General features: G+C 40.8%; 1 protein-coding gene across 5 annotated transcripts in view; it reads right to left on the bottom strand.

The window, feature by feature from the left end:
• The window catches only part of FCAR (Fc alpha receptor), a 74,104-nt gene that overhangs the window by 5,912 nt on the left and 43,478 nt on the right, over window positions 1-24,714 (bottom strand). For 3 of the 5 annotated variants that reach the window (XM_056542685.1, XM_056542688.1, XM_056542687.1), the window contains exons 3-6: window positions 13,186-13,452; window positions 11,286-11,546; window positions 10,078-10,104; window positions 8,642-8,710 (exon numbers count right to left, since the gene is read on the bottom strand). In XM_056542685.1, coding sequence (XP_056398660.1) covers window positions 8,642-8,710; window positions 10,078-10,104; window positions 11,286-11,546; window positions 13,186-13,452 — 624 coding nt within the window. The remainder of the gene's footprint in view (window positions 1-8,641; window positions 8,711-10,077; window positions 10,105-11,285; window positions 11,547-13,185; window positions 13,453-24,714) is intronic. The other 2 variants (XM_056542686.1, XM_056542689.1) reach the window with 2 other exon arrangements.

The following is a 24,714-nucleotide window of genomic DNA, read 5'->3' as shown; positions in this document are numbered from 1 at the left end:
GGGGGTATTTTCTGCTATTACCCTTTTTAAAAATGTAAAACTTTTGGGAAACCAAGCATTTTAGGGAAATTTTTAATTTTTTTTTACATATGCAAAAGTCGTGAATCACCTGTAGGGTATTAAGGTTCACTTTACCACTTGTTATGTTCCCCGAGGGGTCTAGTTTCCAAAATGGTATGCCATGTGGGGTTTTTTGCTGTTCTAGCACCATAGGGGCTTCCTAAATGTGACATGCCCCCCAAAAACCATTTGTCGCTCCTTCCCTTCTGAGCCCTCTACTGTGCCCGCCGGACAATTAACATAGACATATGAGGTATGTCCTTACTCGAGAGAAATTGGGTTTCAAATAAAAGTAAAAATTTTCTCCTTTTTACACGTTGCAAAAATTAAAAAATTGGGTCTACAAAAACATGCGAGTGTAAAAAATGAAGATTGTGAATTTTCTCCTTCACTTTGCTGCTATTCCTGTGAAACACCTAAAGGGTTAAAACACTGACTGAATGTCATTTTGAATACTTTGGGGGTTGCAGTTTTTATAATGGGGTCTTTTATGGTGTATTTCTAATATGAAGACCCTTCAAATCCACTTCAAACCTGAACTGGTCCCTGAAAAAAAGCGAGTTTCAAAATTTTGTGAAAAATTGGAAAATTGCTGCTGAACTTTGAAGCCCTCTGGTGTCTTCCAAAAGTAAAAACACGTCAATTTTATGATGCAAACATAAAGTAGACATATTGTATATGTGAATAAAAAAAATAAAAAATAAATTAAAAATTATTTGGAATATCCATTTTCCTTACAAGCAGAGAGCTTCAAAGTTAGAAAAATGCAAAATTTTCAAATTTTTCATAAAATTTTGGGATTTTTCACCACGAAAGGATGCAAGTTACCACAAAATGTTACCACTATGTTAAAGTAGAATATGTCACGAAAAAACTATCTCGGAATCAGATTGATAACTAAAAGCATTCCAGAGTTATTAATGTTTAAAGTGACAGTGGTCAGAATTGCAAAAAATGGCTGAGTCCTTAAGGTGAAAAAGGGCTCAATCCTTAAGGGGTTAAGGATCATACCCAGAGAGTGGTGGTTAATGATTTATACTCTGATTGGCCCTGGTTATTAGTGGTGTACCCCAAGGTTCACTACTGGGCACGCTCTTGTTTAATACATTTATTAATGATATAGAGGATGGGATTAACAGCACTGTTTCTATCTTTGCAGATGACTCTAAGTTTATTGTACAGTCTATAGAGGATGTGCATAAGTTACAAGATGACTTGGATAGACTAAGTGTCTGGGCATCCACTTGGCAAATGAGGTTCAATGTGGATAAATGTAAAGTTATGCATCTGGGTACTAAAAATCTGCATGCAACGTATGTCGTGGGAGGGTGGTTAAACTGGGAAAGTCACTGGTAGAGAAGGATCTGGGTGTACTTGTAGATCATAGACTGCAGAATAGCATGCAATGTCAGGGAGCCATTTCTAAGGCCAGCAGGATATTGTCCTGTATCAAAAGAGGCATGGACTCGAGGGACAGGGACATAATACTCCCCCTTTATAAAGCATTGGTACGGCCTCACCTGGAATATGCTGTTCAGTTTTGGTCACCTTTTCATAAAAGGGACCCTGTGGAGCTGGATAAGGTGCACAGACGCGCGACTAAAGTAATAAGGGGCATAGAACATCTTAGCTATGAGGAAAGATTAAAAGAATTACAACTGTTTAGTCTTGAGAAGAGACATCTAAGGGGGGATATGTTCAACGTATATAAGTATATAAATAGCCCATACATAAAACATGGGGGAAAACTGTTCCAGTTTAAACCCCCTCAAAGGACAAGGGGACACTCCCTCCGTCTAGAGAAGAAAAGGTTTGGTCTCAAGGGGCGACATGCCTTCTTTACCATAAGAACTGTGAATTTATGGAACAGTCTACCTCAGGAACTGGCCACAGCAGAAACTGTTGAAAGCTTCAAAACAGGGTTAGATACATTCCTAGAACAAAATAACATTAATACTTATGCAGAAATATAACACATTCCTTCCTCTTCATCCCACCATATCCCTTACCTTCCATTCCTTAGTTGAATTTGGTTTAAAAATATATATACTTTTTTTTTTAATATGCGTATGTTTAAAATTGCCCTATTATTACCACCTATAATGTTCTCATTTGTCTGTATATGGAGCTGTACTTTTTTTGCGTGTGATCTGTACTTTTTATTGGGACCACTTTTGCATATATGTGAATTTTGAATTTTTTTGGAATATGATGTGCCAAAAAGTAGTAATTTTGGACTTTTTTTTTTAACATTTACGCCGTTCACCGTGTGGGATCATTAACATTATATTTTGATAGTTCTGACATTTATGCACGGAAACGTATGCTGATACCAAATATGTTTTTAATTTTTTTTTTACTTTTTGGGGTAAAATGTGAAAAAGGGGCCATTTAAATTTTACACCTTTTCTGTCCCCTATTTATAGCAATCATTAGATTGCTAATATTGTTCAGTGCTAAACATGGGCATAGCACAGATCAGTGTTATCGGCAATCTTCTTCTCTGGACGGCAGATCAGAGAAGAAGACCCCAGCAGTGCCGTGGGCGATCCAATCTGCAGATGCTGTGATCTGTAGTAATCATGGCATCTGAGGGGTTAATGGCGGACACAAGCGCAGTCACTGATGTCCGCCATTACCAGCAGGTCCCTGACTGCTAATAGCTTCCAGGACTTGCCGCACATGAAGCGAGCACCACTTCGGTGCTCGCATCATGTACACGACGTAAGACAAACATATACAGAAATATTATCTGATCACTTCCTGAGGTTAAAGGGGTATTCCAGGAAAAAAACTTTTTGTATATCAACTGGCTCCAGAAAGTTAAACAGATTTGTAAATTACTTCTATAAAAAAAATCTTAATCCTTCCAGTACTTATCAGCTGCTAAAGTTGAGTACTTGTCAGCTGCTGAAGTTAAAGTTTTCTGTCTAACTGCTCTCTGATGACACCTTTCTCGGGAGTTGTCCAGAGTAGAAGCAAATCCCCGTAGCAAACCACTTATGCTCCGGACAGTTCCTGAGACAGACAGAGGTGTCAGCAGAGAGCACTGTTGTCAGACAGAAAAGAACAACTCAAATTCAGCAGCTGGTAACTATTGGAAGGTTTAAGATTTATTAATAGAAGTAATTTACCAATCTGTTTAACTTTCTGGAGCCAGTTGATCTAAAAAAATTTTTTTTCCTGGAATACCCCTTTAAAAATTGTTCTAGTAGAAAAAAAAAATTTGTATTGTTAGACAAGGAAAGCAAAAAGACAGCACCATAATTTTTACGGTGTTGTCAAAAACACTCATTAATAGAATTCAGTCTTCAAACAAGCATATTGTTTTCTCCATTTAAATAGTGTTCAACTATTAAACTTTTTCATAATTGCTGAATCAATTTGGCTGAATTCGACACGAGCCGGCAATGAAATAAGCCCTTAAACATGTTTCTAACACTGTCTAATAGCTCTAAAGGCCTGTATAACACTGTGGTATTTGAAGACACAGTGGCTTCCTGCAAGTGTTCTTAAAATAAGATAAAAATAAAACTCTACCTTTAGGGGAGTTCCTTTGTACTTAAAATTGAAGACACTCTTCACAGTAATAATGTAAATGATTTTTTTTTTTTTTTTTATTTCAAACAATCATCAGCTTTTTAGGCTGCTAAGCAAAGAACATGGCATAAATTTTGTCAGAGCTCCCAAAATGTTTAAGTTTTTGGAAATAGAAACAGCTTTTAGTCTGCCAAGCAAAGAAGATTACATGGAGGTTGTCAAGGGTTCCAAACATTTTCTTTTTGGGAGTACTAAAAGCTTTGGTGTCCCATATTAGTGAAGAAGCATAAGCTTTTGTATTGAAAGATGAAAAAAATGATCCCTTTTTGGAGGTCTGTGGTTTATGGATTGTGTATGTGTAGGCCTGGTTGAAACTATCAGCAGCAAGTGTGATGGTGGACTAGTGAGACTGGTAGTATCCAGCATATAGTAGAAAGAGTTGGACGGGCAAGAGTGGAAGTAGCCTGTGGACAGCAGGAAGTTAAAAGATTTTAGTTTTTCAATTATTGCCAGGTGGCCGGGCCTGGCAGGAGTTAGCAACAGCAAGGGTGATGGCGGACTAGAGGGATAGTAGTATACAGCATACAGCAGGAAGAGGTGGACTCGTAAGAGTAGTAGTAGCCTGCTGACAGCTGGAGGTTAAAAAATTTGGGTTTATTAGATTTGGCCAGGCGGCCCAGGCCTGGCTGGAAGTAGCCAAATTCTGCATAGCATGGAATGTGCTGCACACTGACAACTGCATGGAGAGGCCCACCTTCTGCACCTTCTGATTGTGCACAGTGGAGACTCATGGTAACTGTAGCCAGCGGACAGCAGGAGGGACAAAAATAGATGTAATTAAATTCTGGTCAGCATGGACTGTGCTGTACACTGACAACTGCATAAAGGGGCCCACCCTCTGCAACACATGATTATGCACAGCGGGGAATAGTGGTAACTATAGCCAGCAGACAGCAGGCAGTGGTGAGGTAGTGTTAGCTGTAGCCACCAGACAGAAGGCATTGGTGGACTAGGTATACTTCTAGTCAGGCATTGTGATGCCTCTCCATGTGCTGCCAGAGAGGCTTAATTCATAAATTCCTAAATTCAGACCATGCCTGTGCCATACTTTTTCTCTACAGATACAACACTGTGCCTGGTTTACTTTATCTGGTAACATAGTAAAGAATTTCCACACAGGAACAGGATACTGTAACTAGCTAGTCACATCACCCAACTGTACCCCTGTTCTAGAATGTTTTTTTTCCCTCAAGCCTACAGATCTAGCACCAGTGTCACCGTCACCTGATCCTGAGCTGCTCAGCCCAACAGTTCTGCTGAAAAACTCATCTTTAAAGGGGTACTCCGGCCCTACAACATCTTATCCCCTATCCCCTAGGGGATAAGATGTCTGATCAGGGGGGTCCTGCCACTGGGGACCCCCGCAATCTCACATGCAACACCCACCTGTGGGAGCTGCCCGCAGCTCTGCAGCCTCAAAGTCTGACGGGTCACGACTACGGGGCCGGAATATTGTGACATCCCAACTCCACCCCCGTGTGACGTCACACCCCCACCACAATGCCAGTCTATGGGAGGGGGTGTGACGGCCGTTTGATATGGATTTTTGTATAGCCCTATAGAATTTGGAACAAAGGAAGATGGAATCCAGCTCTAGTGCAAATAAAACCGTACTTATTCCAACAAGTTACGTGTTTCAAGCGCAAGGAGTACTCTTAGTCCTATAGGATTTGTTCTGTTTTAAAATATCTTTTTACTGTTTTTGAAAAACAGCGCAATCTGTGTATGTTAAAGTTAGGATAAGGATTCTGGCTCCAGGATAAGGATTGTGGCTCCTGTTCACACACACACACACACACACACACACACACACACACACACGCAGCATGTAAGCCTTTACCTCTGTAAAACTATCCTCCCCCTTGCTGTCTCTTATTGGCCTTTGAGCTGATGGACACTTAAACCAACAAATCACATGATAACCTGGTTATCATGTGATATGCTGATCACCCTAAGATCATGCCAACCCCCCCCCCCCCCCCCCCCCCTGCTCCTTCTGCTTCTTCTGGGTGCCAAAACGCTTTGCTTCTCATGTGTGTTCGTGCTTTTACTGTTTTTTCGCAAACCAAACTAGTAAAAGTTCTAAAGTTCGTCAAGACAGGCAAGTTCAGGTTGAATTTGAGTTCCCTGGGCTCAGCTCGCTCAACATTACATTTAACCCCTTAAGGACCAAGCCCATTTTGACCTTAAAGGGGTACTCCCGTGGAAAACTTTTTTTTTTAAATCAACTGGCGCCAGAAAGTTAAACAGATTTGTAAATTACTTCTATTAAAAAATCTTAATCCTTCCAGTACTTTTTGGGTGCTATATACTACAGAAGAAATGCTTTTCTTTTCGGATTTCTCTGATGTCACGACCACAGTGCTCTCTGTTGACCTCTGCTGTCCATTTTGGGAACTTTCCAGAGCAGGAGAAAATCGCCATAGCAAACATATGCTGCTCTGGACAGTTCCTAAAATGGACAGCAGAGGTCAGCAGAGAGCACTGTGGTTGTGACATCAGAGAAATCCAAAAAGAAAAGTATTTCCTCTGCAGTATACAGCTCATAAAATGTATTGGAAGGATTAAGATTTTTTAATAGAAGTAATTTACAAACCTGTTTAACTTTCTGGCACCAGTTTATTTTTATTTTTTTAATTTCACGAGGAGTACCCCTTTAAGGACCAGGCCAATTTTATTTTTGCATTTTCATTTTTTCCTCCTCGTCTTCTAAAAATCATAACTCTTATATTTTCACCTACAAACTAGTATGAGGGCTTGTTTTTTTGCACGACCAGTTGTCCTGCATAATGACATCACTCATTTTACCATAAAATGTATGGTGCAACCAAAAAATACTGTTTGTGTGGGGAAATTAAAAAGAAAACTGCAATTTAGCTAATTTTTTAAGGTTTCGTTTTCACGCCGTACTATTTACGGTAAAAATGACATGTATTCTTTATTCTGTGGGTCAATATGATTAAAATGATACCCATGATTACCTACTTTTCTATTATTGTTGCGCTTAAAAAAAACGCAAACTTTTTAACCAAATTAGTATTTTTAAAATCCTTCTATTTCAACGACCTATAATTTTTTCATTTTTCCGTATAAGCTGCGGTTTAAGGGCAAATTTTTGCGCCATTATCTTTACTTTTTATTGATATCATATATATATATATATATATATATATATAACTTATTAATTTTGTTATTCATTTTTATTTTATAAAATGTGACCAAAAAAAGCAGCAGTTTTGCGCCTTTTTTTAATGTCCACGCCGTTCACCGTACGGGATCAATAACATTATATTTTAATATTTTGGACATTTACACACGAGGCAATACCAAATATGTGTATTATTAATTTTTTTTACACTTTATGGGGGTAAAATGGGATAAAAGGACATTTTATATTTTTATTGGGGGAGGGGATTTTTCAAAAATGTTTAACTTTTTTTTTTAACTCTTTTTTATTTTTACACTTTAATAGTCCCCATAGGGAAATATTTATAGCAATCCTTTGATTACTAATACTGTTCAGTGCTATGCATAGGGCATAGAAGTGATCAGTGTTATTGGTCATCTTCTGCTCTAGTCTGCTCGATCTGGAAGGCAGTGGAGGCAGGTGAGGGGACCTCCGTGCGCCGTTCTGGACGACCGGATCACCGCGGCAGCGCTGTGGGTGATCTGATCATCCATATTTCTGACTGCCTCGTTGCAGATGCCTTGATCTGTATTGATCACGGCATCTGAGGGGTTAATGGCAGACATCCGCGTGATCGCGGATGTTGGCCATTACCGGCGGGTCCCGGCTGCTGATCGTAGCCAGAGACCAGCCGCATATGATCCGAGCATCGCTCCGATGCTCGTGGTCATGTACAGGACATAAATATACGTCCTGGTGCACTAAGTTCCGCAGCACCAGGACGTAAATTTACGTCCTTGGTCGTTAATGGGTTAACCACACAACATGTAGAAATAAAGTACAATACAAGCATAGAAGAATCCATATAGGTGTGGTGATTATCACCCTGTAAAAACCTCATTAGGGTTGTGTCACACATAGTGTTCTCCCAGGTAGTTTTACCTGTATAAAGCACAAAAAAGCCACAAAAAGGGCATGTGAAGGAGTTTTAAGAGCACATTCATAACATTTCCAAGCATAATCCAGCTTAGAAATTATGCTTGGAAATTCTGGTGCAGCAGCCTCCCATTCTTTTCAATGAGATTCTGCTGCACCGTGTACACTGCTGAATTTCCGGACAACTTGTTCATTCTGTTGGCTGATTCACTCGGAAATGCATTGAAGTCAATGGTGAGGGCACGTGTCTGAGCATCCCTAAGGATGACTTATTCTGACTGAATTAATCGGCATTACTGTGTACAGAATGTGCGCAGGGAATTTGTCCCAATGCTGGAAGCAGACAGTGTTTTTGTCCAAAAACAACTAAATTAATGCTATACATACAAAGCTTTTGAAAAATGAAAGCTGGACTCTGATTTGTTACTATGGGCAACTGCTACACTGTTTCTTTGCGCAACGTTGGATAAAGCTCCCTCTTTACCTGTATCCATAAAGAGACAGCTGAGAGGTGTTGTTGGCTTGTTCCGATGTAATGTTGGCCATATACATTAGAAAAGTTTTAGCGGAAACTGTTAATTCCGGTGGCACTGGTCAACTCTTCCCTAAAGGTTTATGGGGCAAAGTCACACATACCATGGAGGCAGACCATGCAGCTGTTATGGGGCCCTTGAAGAAAGGTGTCCCATTCCATATTGGTCCCATTCCTTTTTCTATTAAGGAAAAACTGCATGACTCCTCTTTGTTCATTTATCTGCATTGTCAACAAATTAATGAATAGAAGAATTGACCAATGGGTCATAGAAAACAAAGGGAAAGAAAAAACAGACCTTTCTGTCCTGGCACCCTTTGTTTAGAATCTAATTATTGTAGTAAATGCAAGGTCAGTACTTGTCATGGTAGCAGCAGGTCACTCACCTATTCTCCTAAGGACACTTTGAGAGTCTTCTGACATGATGCTCCCCAGGCTCTTAGTCACTGAAGACTCTGGAGTAAAATACAGGATATAACTTGTATGTACACAGTGACTCCACCAGCAGAATAGCGAGTACAGCTCTGGATTATAATACAGGTTATAACTCAGGATCAGTACAGGATAAGTAAGGTAATGTATGTACACAGTGACTCCACCAGCAGAATAGTGAGTACAGCTCTGGATTATAATACATGTTATAACTCAGGATCAGTACGGGATAAGTAATGTAATGTATGTACACAGTGACCCCACCAGTAGAATAGTGAGTACAACTCTGGAGTATAATACAGAATATAACTCAGGATCAGTACAGGATAAGTAATGTAATGTATGTACACAGTTGTTACGCCGAGCGCTCCGGGTCCCCGCTCCTCCCCGAAGCGCTCACAGCGTTCTCCTGTTCGCAGCTCCCCGGTCAGACCCGCTGACCAGGTGCGCTGCGATAATGTCCCCAGCCGGGATGCGATTCGCGATGCGGGACGCGCCCGCTCGCGGTGCGCATCCCGACCCGCTTACCAGACTCGCTCCCCGTCTGTGCTGCCCCGGCGTGCGCGGCCCCGCTCCCTAGGGCGCGCGCGCGCCGGGTCTTTGCGATTTAAAGGGCCGGTGTGCCACTGATTGGCGCATGGGTTTTAATTAGTGTCTTCACCTGTGCACTTCCCTATATCACCTCACTTCCCCTGCACTTCCTTGCCGGATCTTGTTGCCATTGTGCCAGTGAAAGCTTTCCTTGTGTGTTCCTAGCCTGTGTTCCAGACCTCCTTGCCGTTGCCCCTGACTACGATCCTTGCTGCCTGCCCTGACCTTCTGCTACGTCAGACCCTGCTCTTGTCTAATCCCTTGTACCGCGCATATCTCAGTGGTCAGAGAGGTTGAGCCGTTGCCGGTGGATGCGACCTGGTTGCTACCGCCGCTGCAAGTCCATCCTGCTTTGCGGCGGGCTCTGGTGAAAACCAGTAGCAACTTAGAACCGACACGGTCCACGGTTATAGTGGTGTGTGTTTGGTGAGAATGTGGCTGGACCAGAAAATACTTTGATGGACATTTGTGGGCTAATATGGACTACATTTTTGTGTATATTATACAGGTGTATGTTGTTTGTGTTATTGTTATGGTGTTTAATAATTTTTTTGTAATGTTTTATATTTTTAAAGAAAAGATCTACAGGATCAGTACAGGATAAGTAATTTAATGTATTTACACATTGACTCCACCAGCAGAATACGAAGTGCCGCTCTGGAGTACAATACCGGATATAATTATAGAATCACCACAGGATAAGTAATGGAATTGCCATCAATGGTGAGGGGGCATCTTTTAAACAAACATTCTGTATACAGAAATACAATTGATGTATTTTAGTGATGAAAAAACTTACCACTTCCTGAGGCTGAATGTTGTTCATCTGGTGGAAATAGTGGAAATGTTGTATTGTTAAACAAGTAAAAACAAAAAAACAGCACATATAGACCACCGTAATGATTACTTTAATCCGAAGAATAACTTCACATCTGCACTCACCTGTGTACAACTTCACTTTATTTCGTCATCATAAAGAATATACAAGCCGGCCTGGTGGGATCGGGAAACAAGGGGCGCAACAGCCGAGGCTGTGCGGGTGGGCGGCGAACAGCTGGTTTCGCGCGTAAAACCGCTCCCTCTGTCCAGAGGAAGTGGTTTTACGCGCGAAACCAGCTGTTCGCCGCCCACCCGCACAGCCTCGGCTGTTGCGCCCCTTGTTTCCCGATCCCACCAGGCCGGCTTGTATATTCTTTATGATGACGAAATAAAGTGAAGTTGTACACAGGTGAGTGCAGATGTGAAGTTTTTCTTTCGGATTCATGCACTGATGTCTCTATCTCACAATCATCTGGCACCCCTGTACTCCGGAATCTGCTCCTCCTGCACGGGACCATTTACATTATATGTTTTCTGCATGCTATGACCATTGGTAGTGCCGTCTCACCTTTCCTCTACTGCCTCAGTAATGATTACTTTGTTGTCAAAAATACTCAATACCCCCTCAGTAAAAAAACGGCATAACTTCCCTCTCTATCTGCATTGGCAACAAATTAATGCATAGATGAATTAACCAATGGGTCATGGAAAATATAGGGAAAGAAAAAACAGACCTTTTTGTACTGAGGGGGAAAATCAGATGCCATATTGGAGGGGGGGGGGAAGTCATTATGACCTTTGCTGGGGGGCCCTCTCTCCCCTATTCATGCCGGAGCTCTCCTTCGAGGAGCGGCATGTGTAGCTACGTGATGACGGCGATGGAGAGCATGGACCCCGGGGAAGAAGACGTCCAGAGCGTCGGGGACACCACGGGGACGCAGCGACATCCAGGGCAGCGGTGACGATCCGGAGCGTCGGGGACACGTGAGTACTACCTCCTATCCAGTGGTCTTCAACCTGCGGACCTCCAGATGTTGCAAAACTACAACTCCCAGCATGCTGGGAGTTGTAGTTTTGCAACATCTGGAGGTCTGCAGGTTGAAGATCACTGTTGGGTTCAGAAGCTTTTTTTTCTAGATTTTCCACCTTATATGCCGGTGTGTCCTATAGGGCGAAAAAATATGGTACCTTCAATCCAAATGTAGATTGTGTTGCTGATTTTAGAGCTGGATGACATCTTACAGAAATAACTTCCCTCATGCTTCGTGTCCACCTGATTTAAAGAAAATTCAACCACAGATCCACCAGCCATCTTCTGCTTATACAGGTCTCCATTTTTAAATAAGTTGACAGTCTCTCCACTCTTTGTTCCATTACACTGCAGTTTTACATTGCTGCCAAGGAAAATTGACCCTTTTGGTGTAATTGACAAGGAAATGCTGACATGATCTGGAACGTAGTAAAAATAAAGAAATAAATACATGTAATTTGTGATATCTATTGCTGTTTGTAACTCTAGACAAACTGTGAAACAGATATCTCTAACCTTCCGTTTCTTGCTTTGGCGAATTGCGCACAGGAGACGGGCCCATTGGGTGAATTAAAATAATCATGTGGCGCTGGTCACGTGAGCGCTTGAACCTACTGAGCACTCATGCAGCACCCAAGCATATTCAAACTCACCCGACGGGCCCACCTCCAGTGCTCAATTTGCCAAAGAAAGAAGTGGACGATCAGTGGGACACCGGTCTGGCTGCAGGTACGTATGTTAGTCAGAACCATCAGGGGTTTAGTGTGGGTAAACCGGATGACCATATTCCTATAAGGGTAACGTAAAATGTGCTGTATTTCGCTGCATATTTTGCTACGTATTTTTTGCAGCTGATTTTGCTACCTATAGACTTCAATAGGTAGGGAAATATGCAGCAGCAAATATGCAAAAAAATAAAATAAAATACTGACCCTACCCTTAAGGGCACATTCACACATGCAGATTTTGCTGGAGAATTTGTTCTGCTTATTTTGTTACTTATAGTTTTAAAAAAATTGACTTCAGAAAATTTGCACCCAAATATGCACTTGTGAACTTACCCTCAAGAATGACAAATTGCATTGAGGCACAATTATATCCAGCTGTTAAAGGGAATGTGTCACCAAATATTATTATTATTTATTTATTTATTTATTTATTTATTTTTTGTAGAGGTTAAATAATTTTTTTCAAATTTTTAAAATATTTTTGGAAATCTTAAAAAAATGTTTTTACTTGTTACAAAATATATATATTTTTTTATAATAACTTGTCATATCTTCCACTGTTGACCAGCAGAGGGAGCTCTCATGAGGAATCTGGTAAAAGCAAGCAACTTGTCCGGCTGCAGCAAATTAGACCTCAACCGATTTTGTAGTTTCAATTCCACTGTCACCATTTTGTTGGTGTCTGAAGAGTGGTAAAGAATAGACTAGATGTCTCTTGATAGGTCACTGATCCTCAGGGACTTCAAGAAAATGGTGCTGGCTCCATCTTTCATTTCCCCTAATCTGTGCTATGCACATTTGCAGTAAGCAGCCCATGCTTTTCTATGAGACACTCTCAGTCTTAACTTTCCTATGCCCTGTGCCTGCCATAAAGCAACTGTGTAGGTTTAGTGAAGTGACACACCATCAAGAGGCTACACTTATCACAGCCCCCAGTACCTACTTTATTAATAAATGACATTAAAACTAAATTATCCTAAAACTAAATACATAAATAAAATGTTTTATCTTGATAGAATAATTTTATTTATTAAAAAAATAAAAAAGTAAAACATTCCCTTTAACAACTGGGGAGCCACATGCATGGGGCACAATAACCTGTTGTGGCCCCCGAAATTATCCTATAAAAATTGGTTGTAGTTAGAGTTCTTCAAACTGTTGCAACAGTAATAACACATAGGTCACTTGGGGACCCTGCTTGATTGGTCAGGGACTCAGAGCTTATACATAGCAGTTTCCAATTTGCCGATTAATTTAGGGCCACTGGTGACCTGGCCCATAGAGGTCAGATGACTGTATATTTTTTTGTAAAATCTATTTTTTATATTACCTATCACTGTAATTCTTGCATGGCTGGAGATCCTGGAATTTGTTTGCATCATGCAGAAATAATTGCCTTGGTGCTTCAAGGAGACGTCTACTATTGTGAATTCCGTCTTAGAGCCACTTGATCGCTGACGCAAAAATTCTTTTCCATTCCTATACAGAATGACTGTCTCTTCGGACATTGCTCCATCACACAGGATTGTAATGTTGTTGCCTACTGAGATACTGCTACTTGGCTTCACAGAGATTAATGGTGTAATAATTGTCTCCTCTGTATACAGGGGGAAAAAAAATTATATATATATATATATATATATATATATATATATATATATATATAACCAAGAACAATTGTCATTATTATCAAAGTTAGCTGAAGTCCAAGATCCTTACATCCTTACAAAAAGAAAATAATTTCCTCTGTAGTATTCAGCAGCTAATAAGTACTGGAAGGATTAAGATTGTTTAATAGAAGTAATTTTCCAATCTGTTTAACTTTCTGGCAGCAGTTGATTTAAAAAAAATTAAAAAAATTAAAAAAAAGTTTTTCACCGGAGTACCCCTTTAAATCATAATAAGGCTGAGCACATGGACCAATACTTTTTATCAAGCACTCACTAATACCAATTACTGATACTTTTTTTTTTTTATGTCACGTGACAGCAGAGATTGGCTCTTTGTGAAGCCATAGGCGAAAATGAGTCCCTCACTGACACTCATAATTAAGATATGCCCCTAGTAAGGAAGTAAGTTGGAGTTAGGTAGGGGATTCCCCTGCCTATTAGGTAGAAGCCATCAAAAAGATGGACCTCAAGTCCGGGATGAGCAAATAGGATTAATGTATATATTAAAACATAACGTTTAATTCTATCTAATAAAATAATATATTAAATTCTATGGTCAATAGAAATCGAACTAGGCGGCTCTGGGTTCTGCAGGGCCCAGCCAGCCCAGAGCTGCCACCCACTTGGGGTATGTATATAGCAAGAACCACAACAAGTAGGACTATGATGCAAAATGCCAACGCGTTTCTGCCAGTTTGTATTCACTGGCGTCCTCAGGGCATCAAGAAATTATCTAACACAATTGACCATTGGTTAAGAATGTATAAAGGTCACAATAATTCTAAACATCAATATTTATGCCACCTCAGGGCATCAAGAAAATATCTAGCACAATTGACCATTGGTTAAGAGTATATAAAGGTCTCTCTGATTCTAAACATCAATATTTGTGCCAACAGTTGTGGCTTGGTCATATATACTGTGACAATCGATTCAATTAGACCAGAGACTCTGCAAGAAAATATTTATAAGCTTTCCCTAGTTAACTCCTGCAAGGTAAAACAGCATGACAGATTCCTGCAAAGAAACATAGGGGGACAAAAGAAGAAGTCTAGCCCTATTAGTGGTCTCTGTTTCGGTCTTCTCCCTGTAAGAAAGATAATCCACATTTACTAATTGATCCTGTGAAGAAAAGGCACTAGAGCTGTACATAAACAGGTCCAGTCCTACTCACGGTTTTGAAGTGTCACAGCAGCATACGACGCTGTCCTGCTGATCAGCAGGACGCCTGTTTCGGCATCTCTCACCTAGTGCGGTGAGTTGGCGTCTGACGTCACGTCCGCCCGCTCTGCCTTTATACAGCGCGAAGCGCTGCGCCTCCCATGACGCGACCTGGGAGGCGCGGTCCGGCTCTGCCTATACGCGCTGCCACAACAGAAAGCACGCGGGCGGGGCGGCGAATGTAAACAAACTAACAGGGTTATCTGGCAGATAGACTCCGACAGGATACTAACGCTGGCTCGTGATATAGAGATTATTAAGTAAGTAAGCTGAGATGTATATCGGTCATTTAGATGAGACAGATAAATAATTAAGATAAATCCTAAACATATCCACAAAGGGGATGTGATGGATTAACATATATTAAGTATAAATGCTAGAAATACCTCAGGCACAGCCACTGGCAAGCCCTAGGACACGCGGCGCAAATAGAAAAATTTTTTTTTTTTTTATTATGAAATGGGGGCAGAACCCCAAGAGTTATCGTATATTACTCAGGAGAATACTCCGAGGTGGCAATTAGGAAGGGGGAGGGGGTCCCTAAGTGGTAAGGGAGGGGTAATAGCGGGGCCCTAAGGAGCCTGTCATGGTCCTGGAAGGCCCTACACTGCCAGCCCTAAGCCTAGGCGGGGTGGCCGCCCTAATAAGGGCGGTCCCGCACAGGAACCTCCTGTTAAAGTCTATTTAGCCCTAGCTAAGGGAGTGACTGACTCCTTATCAGCCTGGCTAAGGCTGTCCCTGGCTGCCTTAGCCAGGGACAGCCTTAGCCAGGGACAGCCTTAGCCAGGCTGATAAGGAGTCAGTCACTCCCTTAGCTAGGGCTAAATAGACTTTAACAGGAGGTTCCTGTGCGGGACCGCCCTTATTAGGGCGGCCACCCCGCCTAGGCTTAGGGCTGGCAGTGTAGGGCCTTCCAGGACCATGACAGGCTCCTTAGGGCCCCGCTATTACCCCTCCCTTACCACTTAGGGACCCCCTCCCCCTTCCTAATTGCCACCTCGGAGTATTCTCCTGAGTAATATACGATAACTCTTGGGGTTCTGCCCCCATTTCATAATAATAAAAAAAAAAAATTTCTATTTGCGCCGCGTGTCCTAGGGCTTGCCAGTGGCTGTGCCTGAGGTATTTCTAGCATTTATACTTAATATATGTTAATCCATCACATCCCCTTTGTGGATATGTTTAGGATTTATCTTAATTATTTATCTGTCTCATCTAAATGACCGATATACATCTCAGCTTACTTACTTAATAATCTCTATATCACGAGCCAGCGTTAGTATCCTGTCGGAGTCTATCTGCCAGATAACCCTGTTAGTTTGTTTACATTCGCCGCCCCGCCCGCGTGCTTTCTGTTGTGGCAGCGCGTATAGGCAGAGCCGGACCGCGCCTCCCAGGTCGCGTCATGGGAGGCGCAGCGCTTCGCGCTGTATAAAGGCAGAGCGGGCGGACGTGACGTCAGACGCCAACTCACCGCACTAGGTGAGAGATGCCGAAACAGGCGTCCTGCTGATCAGCAGGACAGCGTCGTATGCTGCTGTGACACTTCAAAACCGTGAGTAGGACTGGACCTGTTTATGTACAGCTCTAGTGCCTTTTCTTCACAGGATCAATTAGTAAATGTGGATTATCTTTCTTACAGGGAGAAGACCGAAACAGAGACCACTAATAGGGCTAGACTTCTTCTTTTGTCCCCCTATGTTTCTTTGCAGGAATCTGTCATGCTGTTTTACCTTGCAGGAGTTAACTAGGGAAAGCATATAAATATTTTCTTGCAGAGTCTCTGGTCTAATTGAATCGATTGTCACAGTATATATGACCAAGCCACAACTGTTGGCACAAATATTGATGTTTAGAATCAGAGAGACCTTTATATACTCTTAACCAATGGTCAATTGTGCTAGATATTTTCTTGATGCCCTGAGGTGGCATAAATATTGATGTTTAGAATTATTGTGACCTTTATACATTCTTAACCAATGGTCAATTGTGTTAGATAATTTCTTGATGCCCTGAGGACGCCAGTGAATACAAACTGGCAGAAACGCGTTGGCATTTTGCATCATAGTCCTACTTGTTGTGGTTCTTGCTATATACATACCCCAAGTGGGTGGCAGCTCTGGGCTGGCTGGGCCCTGCAGAACCCAGAGCCGCCTAGTTCGATTTCTATTGACCATAGAATTTAATATATTATTTTATTAGATAGAATTAAACGTTATGTTTTAATATATACATTAATCCTATTTGCTCATCCCGGACTTGAGGTCCATCTTTTTGATATAATTTTTGAGGCTGGATGTTGAATACATCGGGACCTGCGTGAGCCCCTTATAATTTTTCACGTTTTGATTATTCTATTAGGTAGAAGCCTCCAGTAGTTAGGTAGGGAATCCCCCTTCTGTTAGGTAAAAGCCCCAAGTAATTAGGTAGGGAATACTCCTATTAGGCAGAAGTCCCCAGTAGTTGGTAACAAATCTCCCCATTAGATAGAAGCCCCAGTAGTTAGGTAGGGAATTCCCTCCCACTTAGATAAAAGCCCCCAATAGTTAGGTAGGAAATATTCCCTATTAGACAGAAGCCCCCAGTAGTTGGTAGGAAATCTCCTCTTAGATAGAAGCCCCCAGTAGTTAGTCTGGCATCCTTTGTTCCGTTATACGGTGTGGTGTCATCTGGAGTTGTACTGGACCTGCTCTGTGCTGAAATTATGTAATTTCAGCGTGCGGCAGGTCCTACACCACTCTTGATAAGGGAGTGAAAGAGAAGGTCCTGCACCTTTCCAGATAACAGATCGAATGATGAAGAGGCCTCAGTGCAGGAACAGAGGAGAGGTGAGAGGGATTTTAATTATTTATGGTCTGCAGGAGTTGGGATGGGTATAAGGGATATTTGCAAAAGTGCAAGTAAATGTTTGGTCTCTAAACATCCTTATATACTATAGCATCATATCTAATATTATGTACTTTAGAATTTCTTTAAATATGATGCAATTATCCCTTACATTTAACCCCTTAAGGATGCAACCCATTTGGGCGTTAAGGACGCAGAAAATTTTATTTTTACGTTTTAGTTTTTTCCTCCTCGCCTTCAAAAAATCATAACTCTTTTATATTTTCATCCACAGACTAGTATGAGGGCTTGTTTTTTGCGTGACCAGTTGCCAGTTGTAATGCCATCACTCACTTTACCATAAAATGTATGACGCAACCAAAAAATACTATTTGTGTGGGGAAATTAAAAAGAAAACCATTTTCACACCATACAATTTACGGTAAAAATGACATGTGTTCTTTATTCTTTGGGTCAATACGATTAAGATGATACCCATGATAAAATACTTTTCTATTACTGTTACACAATCACAAACTTTTTAACCAAATTAGTACGTTTAAGATCCCCCTATTTTGAAGACCTATAACTTTTTCATTTTTCTGTATAAACGGCGGTATGAGGGCTCATTTTTTGCGCCGTGATTTGTATTTTTTTTACGGATACCATATTTGCTTATATAAAGCATTTAATAAATTTTTTATAGATTTTTTTGAAAAAAATGTTATAAAAAAGCAGCTATTTTGGACTTTTTTTTTACATTCACGCCGTTCACCATACGGTATCATTAACATTTTATTTTAATAGTTCAGATATTTACGCACGTGGCGATACCAAATATGTATATAAAATATTTTTTGAACACTTTTTGCGGGGGAAATAGCGAAAATGGGACAATTTACGTTTCTGTTGGGGCGAGGGTTTTTTTCAAATTTTAACTTTATTTTTTTAACTTTTATTGCTTTTAGTTTTACACTTTAATAGACCCCATAGGGGACTATTTATAGCAATCATTCGATTGCTACTGCTGTTCAGTGCTATGTATAGGACTGCGGGAAGGCAGACCAGAGCAGAAGACGCCGAGAAGGCAGCGGAGGCAGGTAAGGGGCCCTCCGGCTGCCGTGCTGGATGATCAGATCACCGCGGCAGTGCTGCGGGCGATCCGATCATCCATTTAAGTGACCGCGATGCTGCAGATGCTGTGATCTGTATTGATCAGGGCATCTGAGGGGTTAATGGCGGACATACGCAGTATCGCGGATGTCCGCCATTACCGGCGTGTCCCTGGCTGCGATCAACAGCCGGGACATGCCACGCATGATCCGGCCATTGCTCCGATGCCCGCGGTTATGCTTAGGACATAAATGTACGTCCTGGTGCGTTAAGTACCAACTCACCAGGACGTACATTTATGTCCTTTGTCGTTAAGGGGTTAAAGGAGTAGTCCAGTGGTGAAAACTTATCCCCTATCCTAAGTAAAGGGGATAAGTTTCAGATCACGGGGGGTCCGACCGCTGGGGCCCCGACAGCCGGATGGAAGGGGGCGTATTGACCACCGCACGAAGAGGCGGCTGACATGCCCCCTCAATCTGGCCAGCGAGCTGGGGCCCCGTACAGAGAGATCGCGGGGGGCCCCAGCGGTCGGACCCCCCGCAATCTGAAACTTATCCCCTATCCTTAGGATAGGGGATAAGTTTTCACCACTGGACTACTCCTTTAACCCCTTAACGACAAAGGACATAAATGTACGTCCTGGTGCGTTGGTACTTAACGCACCAGGACGTACATTTATGTCCAAAGCATAACCGTGGGCATCGGAGCAATGCCCGGATCATGCGTGGCATGTCCCGGCTGTTGATAGGGGATAACTTTTTTAACCACTGGACTAACCCTTTAACCCCTTAAGGACTCAGGGTTTTTCCGTTTTTGCACTTTCGTTTTTTCCACCTTACCTTTTAAAAATCATAACCCTTTCAATTTTCCACCTAAAAATCCATATTATGGCTTATTTTTTGTGTCCCCAATTCTACTTTGAAGTGACATTAGTAATTTTACCCAAAAATGCACGGCGAAACGGAAAAAAAAATCATTGTGCGACAAAATCGAAGAAAAAACGCCATTTTGTAACTTTTGGGGGCTTCCGTTTCTACGCAGTGCATATTTCGGTAAAAATTACACCTTATCATTATTCTGTAGGTCCATACGGTTAAAATGATACCCTACTTATATAGGTTTGATTTTGTCGCGCTTCTGGAAAAAATCATAACTACTTGCAGGAAAATTTAAATGTTTAAAAATTTCATCTTTTGACCCCTATAACTTTTTTATTTTTCCACGTACAGGATGGTATGGGGACTCATTTTTTGCGCCGCGATCTGAAGTTTTTATCGGTATGATTTTTGTTTTGATCTGACTTTTTGATCACTTTTTATTCATTTTTTAATGGTATAAAAAGTGACCAAAATACGCTACTTTGGAACTTTTTTGCGCGTACGCCATAGACAGTGCGGTTTAATTAATTATAAATTTTTATAGTTCGGACATTTACGCACGCGGCGATACCACATATGTTTATTTTTATTTTTTTAACACTGTTTTATTTTTTTATGGGAAAAGGGGGGTGATTCAAACTTTTATTTGGGAAGGGGTTAAATGACCTTTATTAACACATTTTTTTTTTTTTTTTGCAGTGTTATAGGTACCACAGGGACCTATAACACTGCACACACTGATCTCTTACACAGATCACAGGCATGTATTAACACACCTGTGATCAGTGTCATCGGCGCTTGACTGCTCCTGCCTGGATCTCAGGCACGGAGCAGTCCTTCGCCGATCGGACACCGAGGAGGCAGGTAAGGGCCCTCCCGGTGTCCTGTCAGCTGTTCGGGATGCCGCGATTTCACCGCGGCGGTCCCGAACAGCCCAACTGAGCAGCCGGGTCACTTTCACTTTAGAAGCGGCGGTCAGCTATGACCGCCGCTTCTAAAGGGTTAATACCGCACATCGCCGTATACTCAAGTATACTGAGTAAACATTGACAATGCAAGGAGAAAAAGTATGTGAACCTTTGTGTTGATAACTTCTTTCAGAGCTAGCTGTGAAAAGGTTCTACAGATAAAGAGATAACATTGGAAATGTGGGTATCAGGTGCTTTTCTCATGAAAAGACTGGGTATTGATAAATCTGTTCTCTTTTTAAAGAAAGATTGCTTAAATGGGCACTCTCATTAAAGCTAATTTTTTGCTATTGCACTCCTTATGGTAAATAAAAAAATCTTTCTAATGTACTTTTTTTAGTTTTTTTTAATGAAATTTTCTAAGTTTTGTTTAAAAAAAAAAGCTGCCACTAGGAGTCTCCCTACTTGTCCAGAGCACATTTCCCCCCATCCTTTGCACAGACGTTGGACTCCTGCTGTCCTGGCAGAAGTCCAAGATCAGGAAATGCAGTCTTGAGTGCTGAGGGGGGGGGGGGGGTGCAGCCTTAGCCAATCAGAGCTCATCTCACACACTGAACTGCTATGGGCTGTGTATAAACTGAGTGAGGGAGGAAGTTCTCCTCTGTATGGCTTCACATGATGTGGTAACGAATGTTCCCAGTCTGTGGCTCTGACTGAGACTGAGCAGAAAATACAGAGCAATATCAAGGTAGAAAACTAAAAAAAATTAATAAAAATAAAGGCAGGTCCTAAATACTTTTCACTCATTGAGGTATCAAATTTTAAGGTGCATTACAAGGTGTCACAGGAAAATAGTGCGACAGTTCATGACCTTTGGTTACATTTGGGGATGCAGTGTGACAATCACCAAGAGCAAAACATATATATATATATATCTACATTGAAAATGGCGATGTGAGATCGCTGAAACGTTGTCTCATATATGGAATAAAGAACACTTTCTTTTGCACAAATTTTTGTGTGCTGCCTATTATCATCTTTATCTAAAGCGGGATCGGAGCACCGAGATCCAATTGGCGTGCACCCCTGGGACATTTTACTTGATGTGCTGCTTACTATATATATAGGTGTGTGTGTGTGTGCGCTTAGTGTATTACATTAATCCCTTAAGTACCACGGGGTTTTCTGTTTTTGCACTTTCGTTTTTTCCTCCCTTTCAATTTTGCACCTAAAAATCCATATGATGGCTTATTTTTTGTGCCACTAATTCTACTTTGCAGTGACATCAGCCATTTTACCCAAAAATCTACAGCGAAAAAACAAAACAAAAAATCATTGTGTGATGAAATTGAAGAAAAATCACCATTTTTTACTTTTGGGGGCTTCCGTTTCTACGCAGTACATTTTTCGGTAAAAATGACACCTAATATTTATTCTTTAGGTCCATACGATTAAAATGATGCCCTACTTTTATAGGTTTGATTTTGTCGTACTTCTGGAAAAAATCATAACTACATGCAGGAAAATGTATACGTTACAAATTGTCATTTTTTGACCCCTATAACTTTTTTATTTTTCTGCGCATGGGACGGTATGAGGGCTAACTTTTTTGTGCCATGATATGAATTTTTTATCGTTACAATCTTTGTATTGATCAGACTTTTAGATCGCTTTTTATTAATTTTTTCATGATATAAAAAGTGACCAAGAATACGCTATTTTGGTTTAATTAATGATATTTTTTTTTATAGTTCGGACATTTACGCATGCGACCATACCACATATGTTTATATTTATTTTTATTTACATGCTTTTTTATGGGAAAAGGGGGATGATTAGGACTTTTATTACGGAAAAGGTTAAATCACATTTATTAACTTTTTTTTACAATTTATTTTTTTTTGCAAGCGGGCTATAACATTGCAAACACTGATTGACAGCACTGTTTGCATTGATCAGTGTTATCAGTGGTCAATTGCTCAAGCCTGAATTTCAGGCTTGGCGCAATCAATCGCCGATCGGACACGCCGGAGGAAGGTGAGTGGCCCTCCGCTCGCGTCCCAGCTGATCGGGACACTGCATTTTCACTGTGGTGGTCCCGATCAGCCCCACTGAGAAGCCGGGAAGGTTTTACTTTCGCTTTAGACGTGGTGTTTAACTTTGAATGGCGCGTCTAAAGGGTTAATAGTGCGCAGCTCCGCGATCGCTGCCGCACACTATTAGCTCTGGGTCCCGGCTTCAGTTACATGCTAGGACCGACATGATATGACGTGTGGTCACGCGGTTATATGGCAGGAGCTGGCCACGGACTGAAATATCCGTAAGGGAGTACTCCGGTGGAAATCTTTTTTTATTTTTTAATTTATTTTTTTTAAATTTTATTTATCAACTGGCTCCAGAAAGTTAAACAGATTTGTAAATTACTTCTATTAAAAATTCTTAATCCTTCTACTACTTATTAGCGGCTTTATATTGCAGAGGAAATTCTTTTCTTTTGGGATTTCTTTTCTGTCCACCTCTATCCATTTAAGGAACTGGAACTATCCAGAGCAGCATATGTTTGGTATGGGGACAGAGATGTCAGCAGAGAGCACTGTGTTCATGACAGAAAAGAAATCCCAAAAGAAAAGAATTTCCCCTTTAGTATACAGCAGCTAATAAGTACTGGAAAGATTGCGATTTTTTTTATAGAAGTATTTTACAAATCTGTTTAACTTTCTGGCATCAGTTAATCTAAAAAAAAAAAAAAAAAAAAATTCCACCGGAGTACCCCGGTGGAGTTTAGGTAGAGATGTAACTTGTCTTATCTCTCTGTTCCTCTCATCAGAAGAACTGGAAGAAACATATTTGTAAAATTTTTTCATAATATATCCGGTACAATGTTTAACTTTATTATAAATTTGAGTAACAGGTTGACATTAAAGGGGGGTACTCTGGTGAAAAACATTTTTTCCATATCAACTGACTCCAGAAAGTTTAACAGATTTGTAAATTACTTCTATTAAAAAAATCTTAAACCTACCAGTACCTATCAGCCGCTGAAGTTGAGTGGTTCTTTTCTGTCTGACCACAGTACTCTCTGCTGACACCTCTGTCTGTCTCAGGGACTGTCCGGATCAAGAGAGGTTTGCTATGGGGATTTGCTCCTACACTAGACAGTTCCTGAGACAGACAGAGGTGTCAGCAAAAAGAACTATTGTCAGACAGAAAAGAACAACTCAACTTCAGCAGCTGATAAGTACTGGTAGGATTAATATTTTTTAAAAGGAAGTCATTTAAAAATCTGTTTAACTTTCTGGAGCCAATTGATATGAAAAAAATAGTTTTTCACCGGAGTACCCTTTTAATACTTTTAGCCCAAGGGAAGAGCTATTCAGGTTTTTTTTTTTTTTTTCCTTTCCTGAGTGCTGAAGAAGGGCACTTTGGGGCACATTCTGAACATTTGCAAATATAAAAAAAACTGTTGCAGCTTTGGTTTGACAGTTTGGTATAATAGGTGAAGGCATGCAGTGGACTGATTTTATCTAATAAAGGATGTTAAACCTCATAGCGGTGAACAGGATGAGTTTTGGAAGTGGTCAGTCTTAAAGGGGTATTCCAGGCAAAAACTTTTTTTCATATATCAACTGGCTCCGGAAAGTTAAACAGATTTGTAAATGACTTCTATTAAAAAATCTTAATCCTTCCAATAGTTATTAGCTTCTGAAGTTTTCTGTCTAACTGCTCAATGAGGATGTCATGTCCCGGGAGCTGTGCATGATGGGAAAATATCCCCATAGGAACTGCACAGCTCCTGGGACGTGAGCCATCAGAAAGCAGTTAGACAGAAAACAGCAACTCAACTTCAGAAGCTAATAACTATTGGAATGATTAAGATTTTTTAATAGAAGTAATTCACAAATCTGTTTAACTTTCCGGAGCCAGTTGATATATAAAAAAAAGTTTTGGCCTGGAATACCCCTTTAACCCCTTAAGGACTGAGCCCTTTTTCGCAATTCTGACCACCGTCACTTTACAAATTAATAACTCTGGGACGCTTTTACCGAATATTCTGATTCTGAGATAGTTTTTTCGTGACATATTCTACTTTATTTTGGTGGTAAATTTTCGGCGTTACTTGCATCCTTTTTTGGTGAAAAATCCCAAAATTTCATGAAAATTTTGAAAATTTTGCATTTTTCTAACTTTGAAGCTCTCTAATTGTAAGGAAAATGGATATTCCCAAATAAATTTTATTTTTATT

The sequence above is a fragment of the Hyla sarda genome, chromosome 10 (assembly GCF_029499605.1).
Source record: "Hyla sarda isolate aHylSar1 chromosome 10, aHylSar1.hap1, whole genome shotgun sequence".
Classification (NCBI taxonomy): domain Eukaryota; kingdom Metazoa; phylum Chordata; class Amphibia; order Anura; family Hylidae; genus Hyla; species Hyla sarda.
Note: the sequence above shows the minus strand (reverse complement) of the source record. Positions and strands in the feature narration are given on the sequence as shown.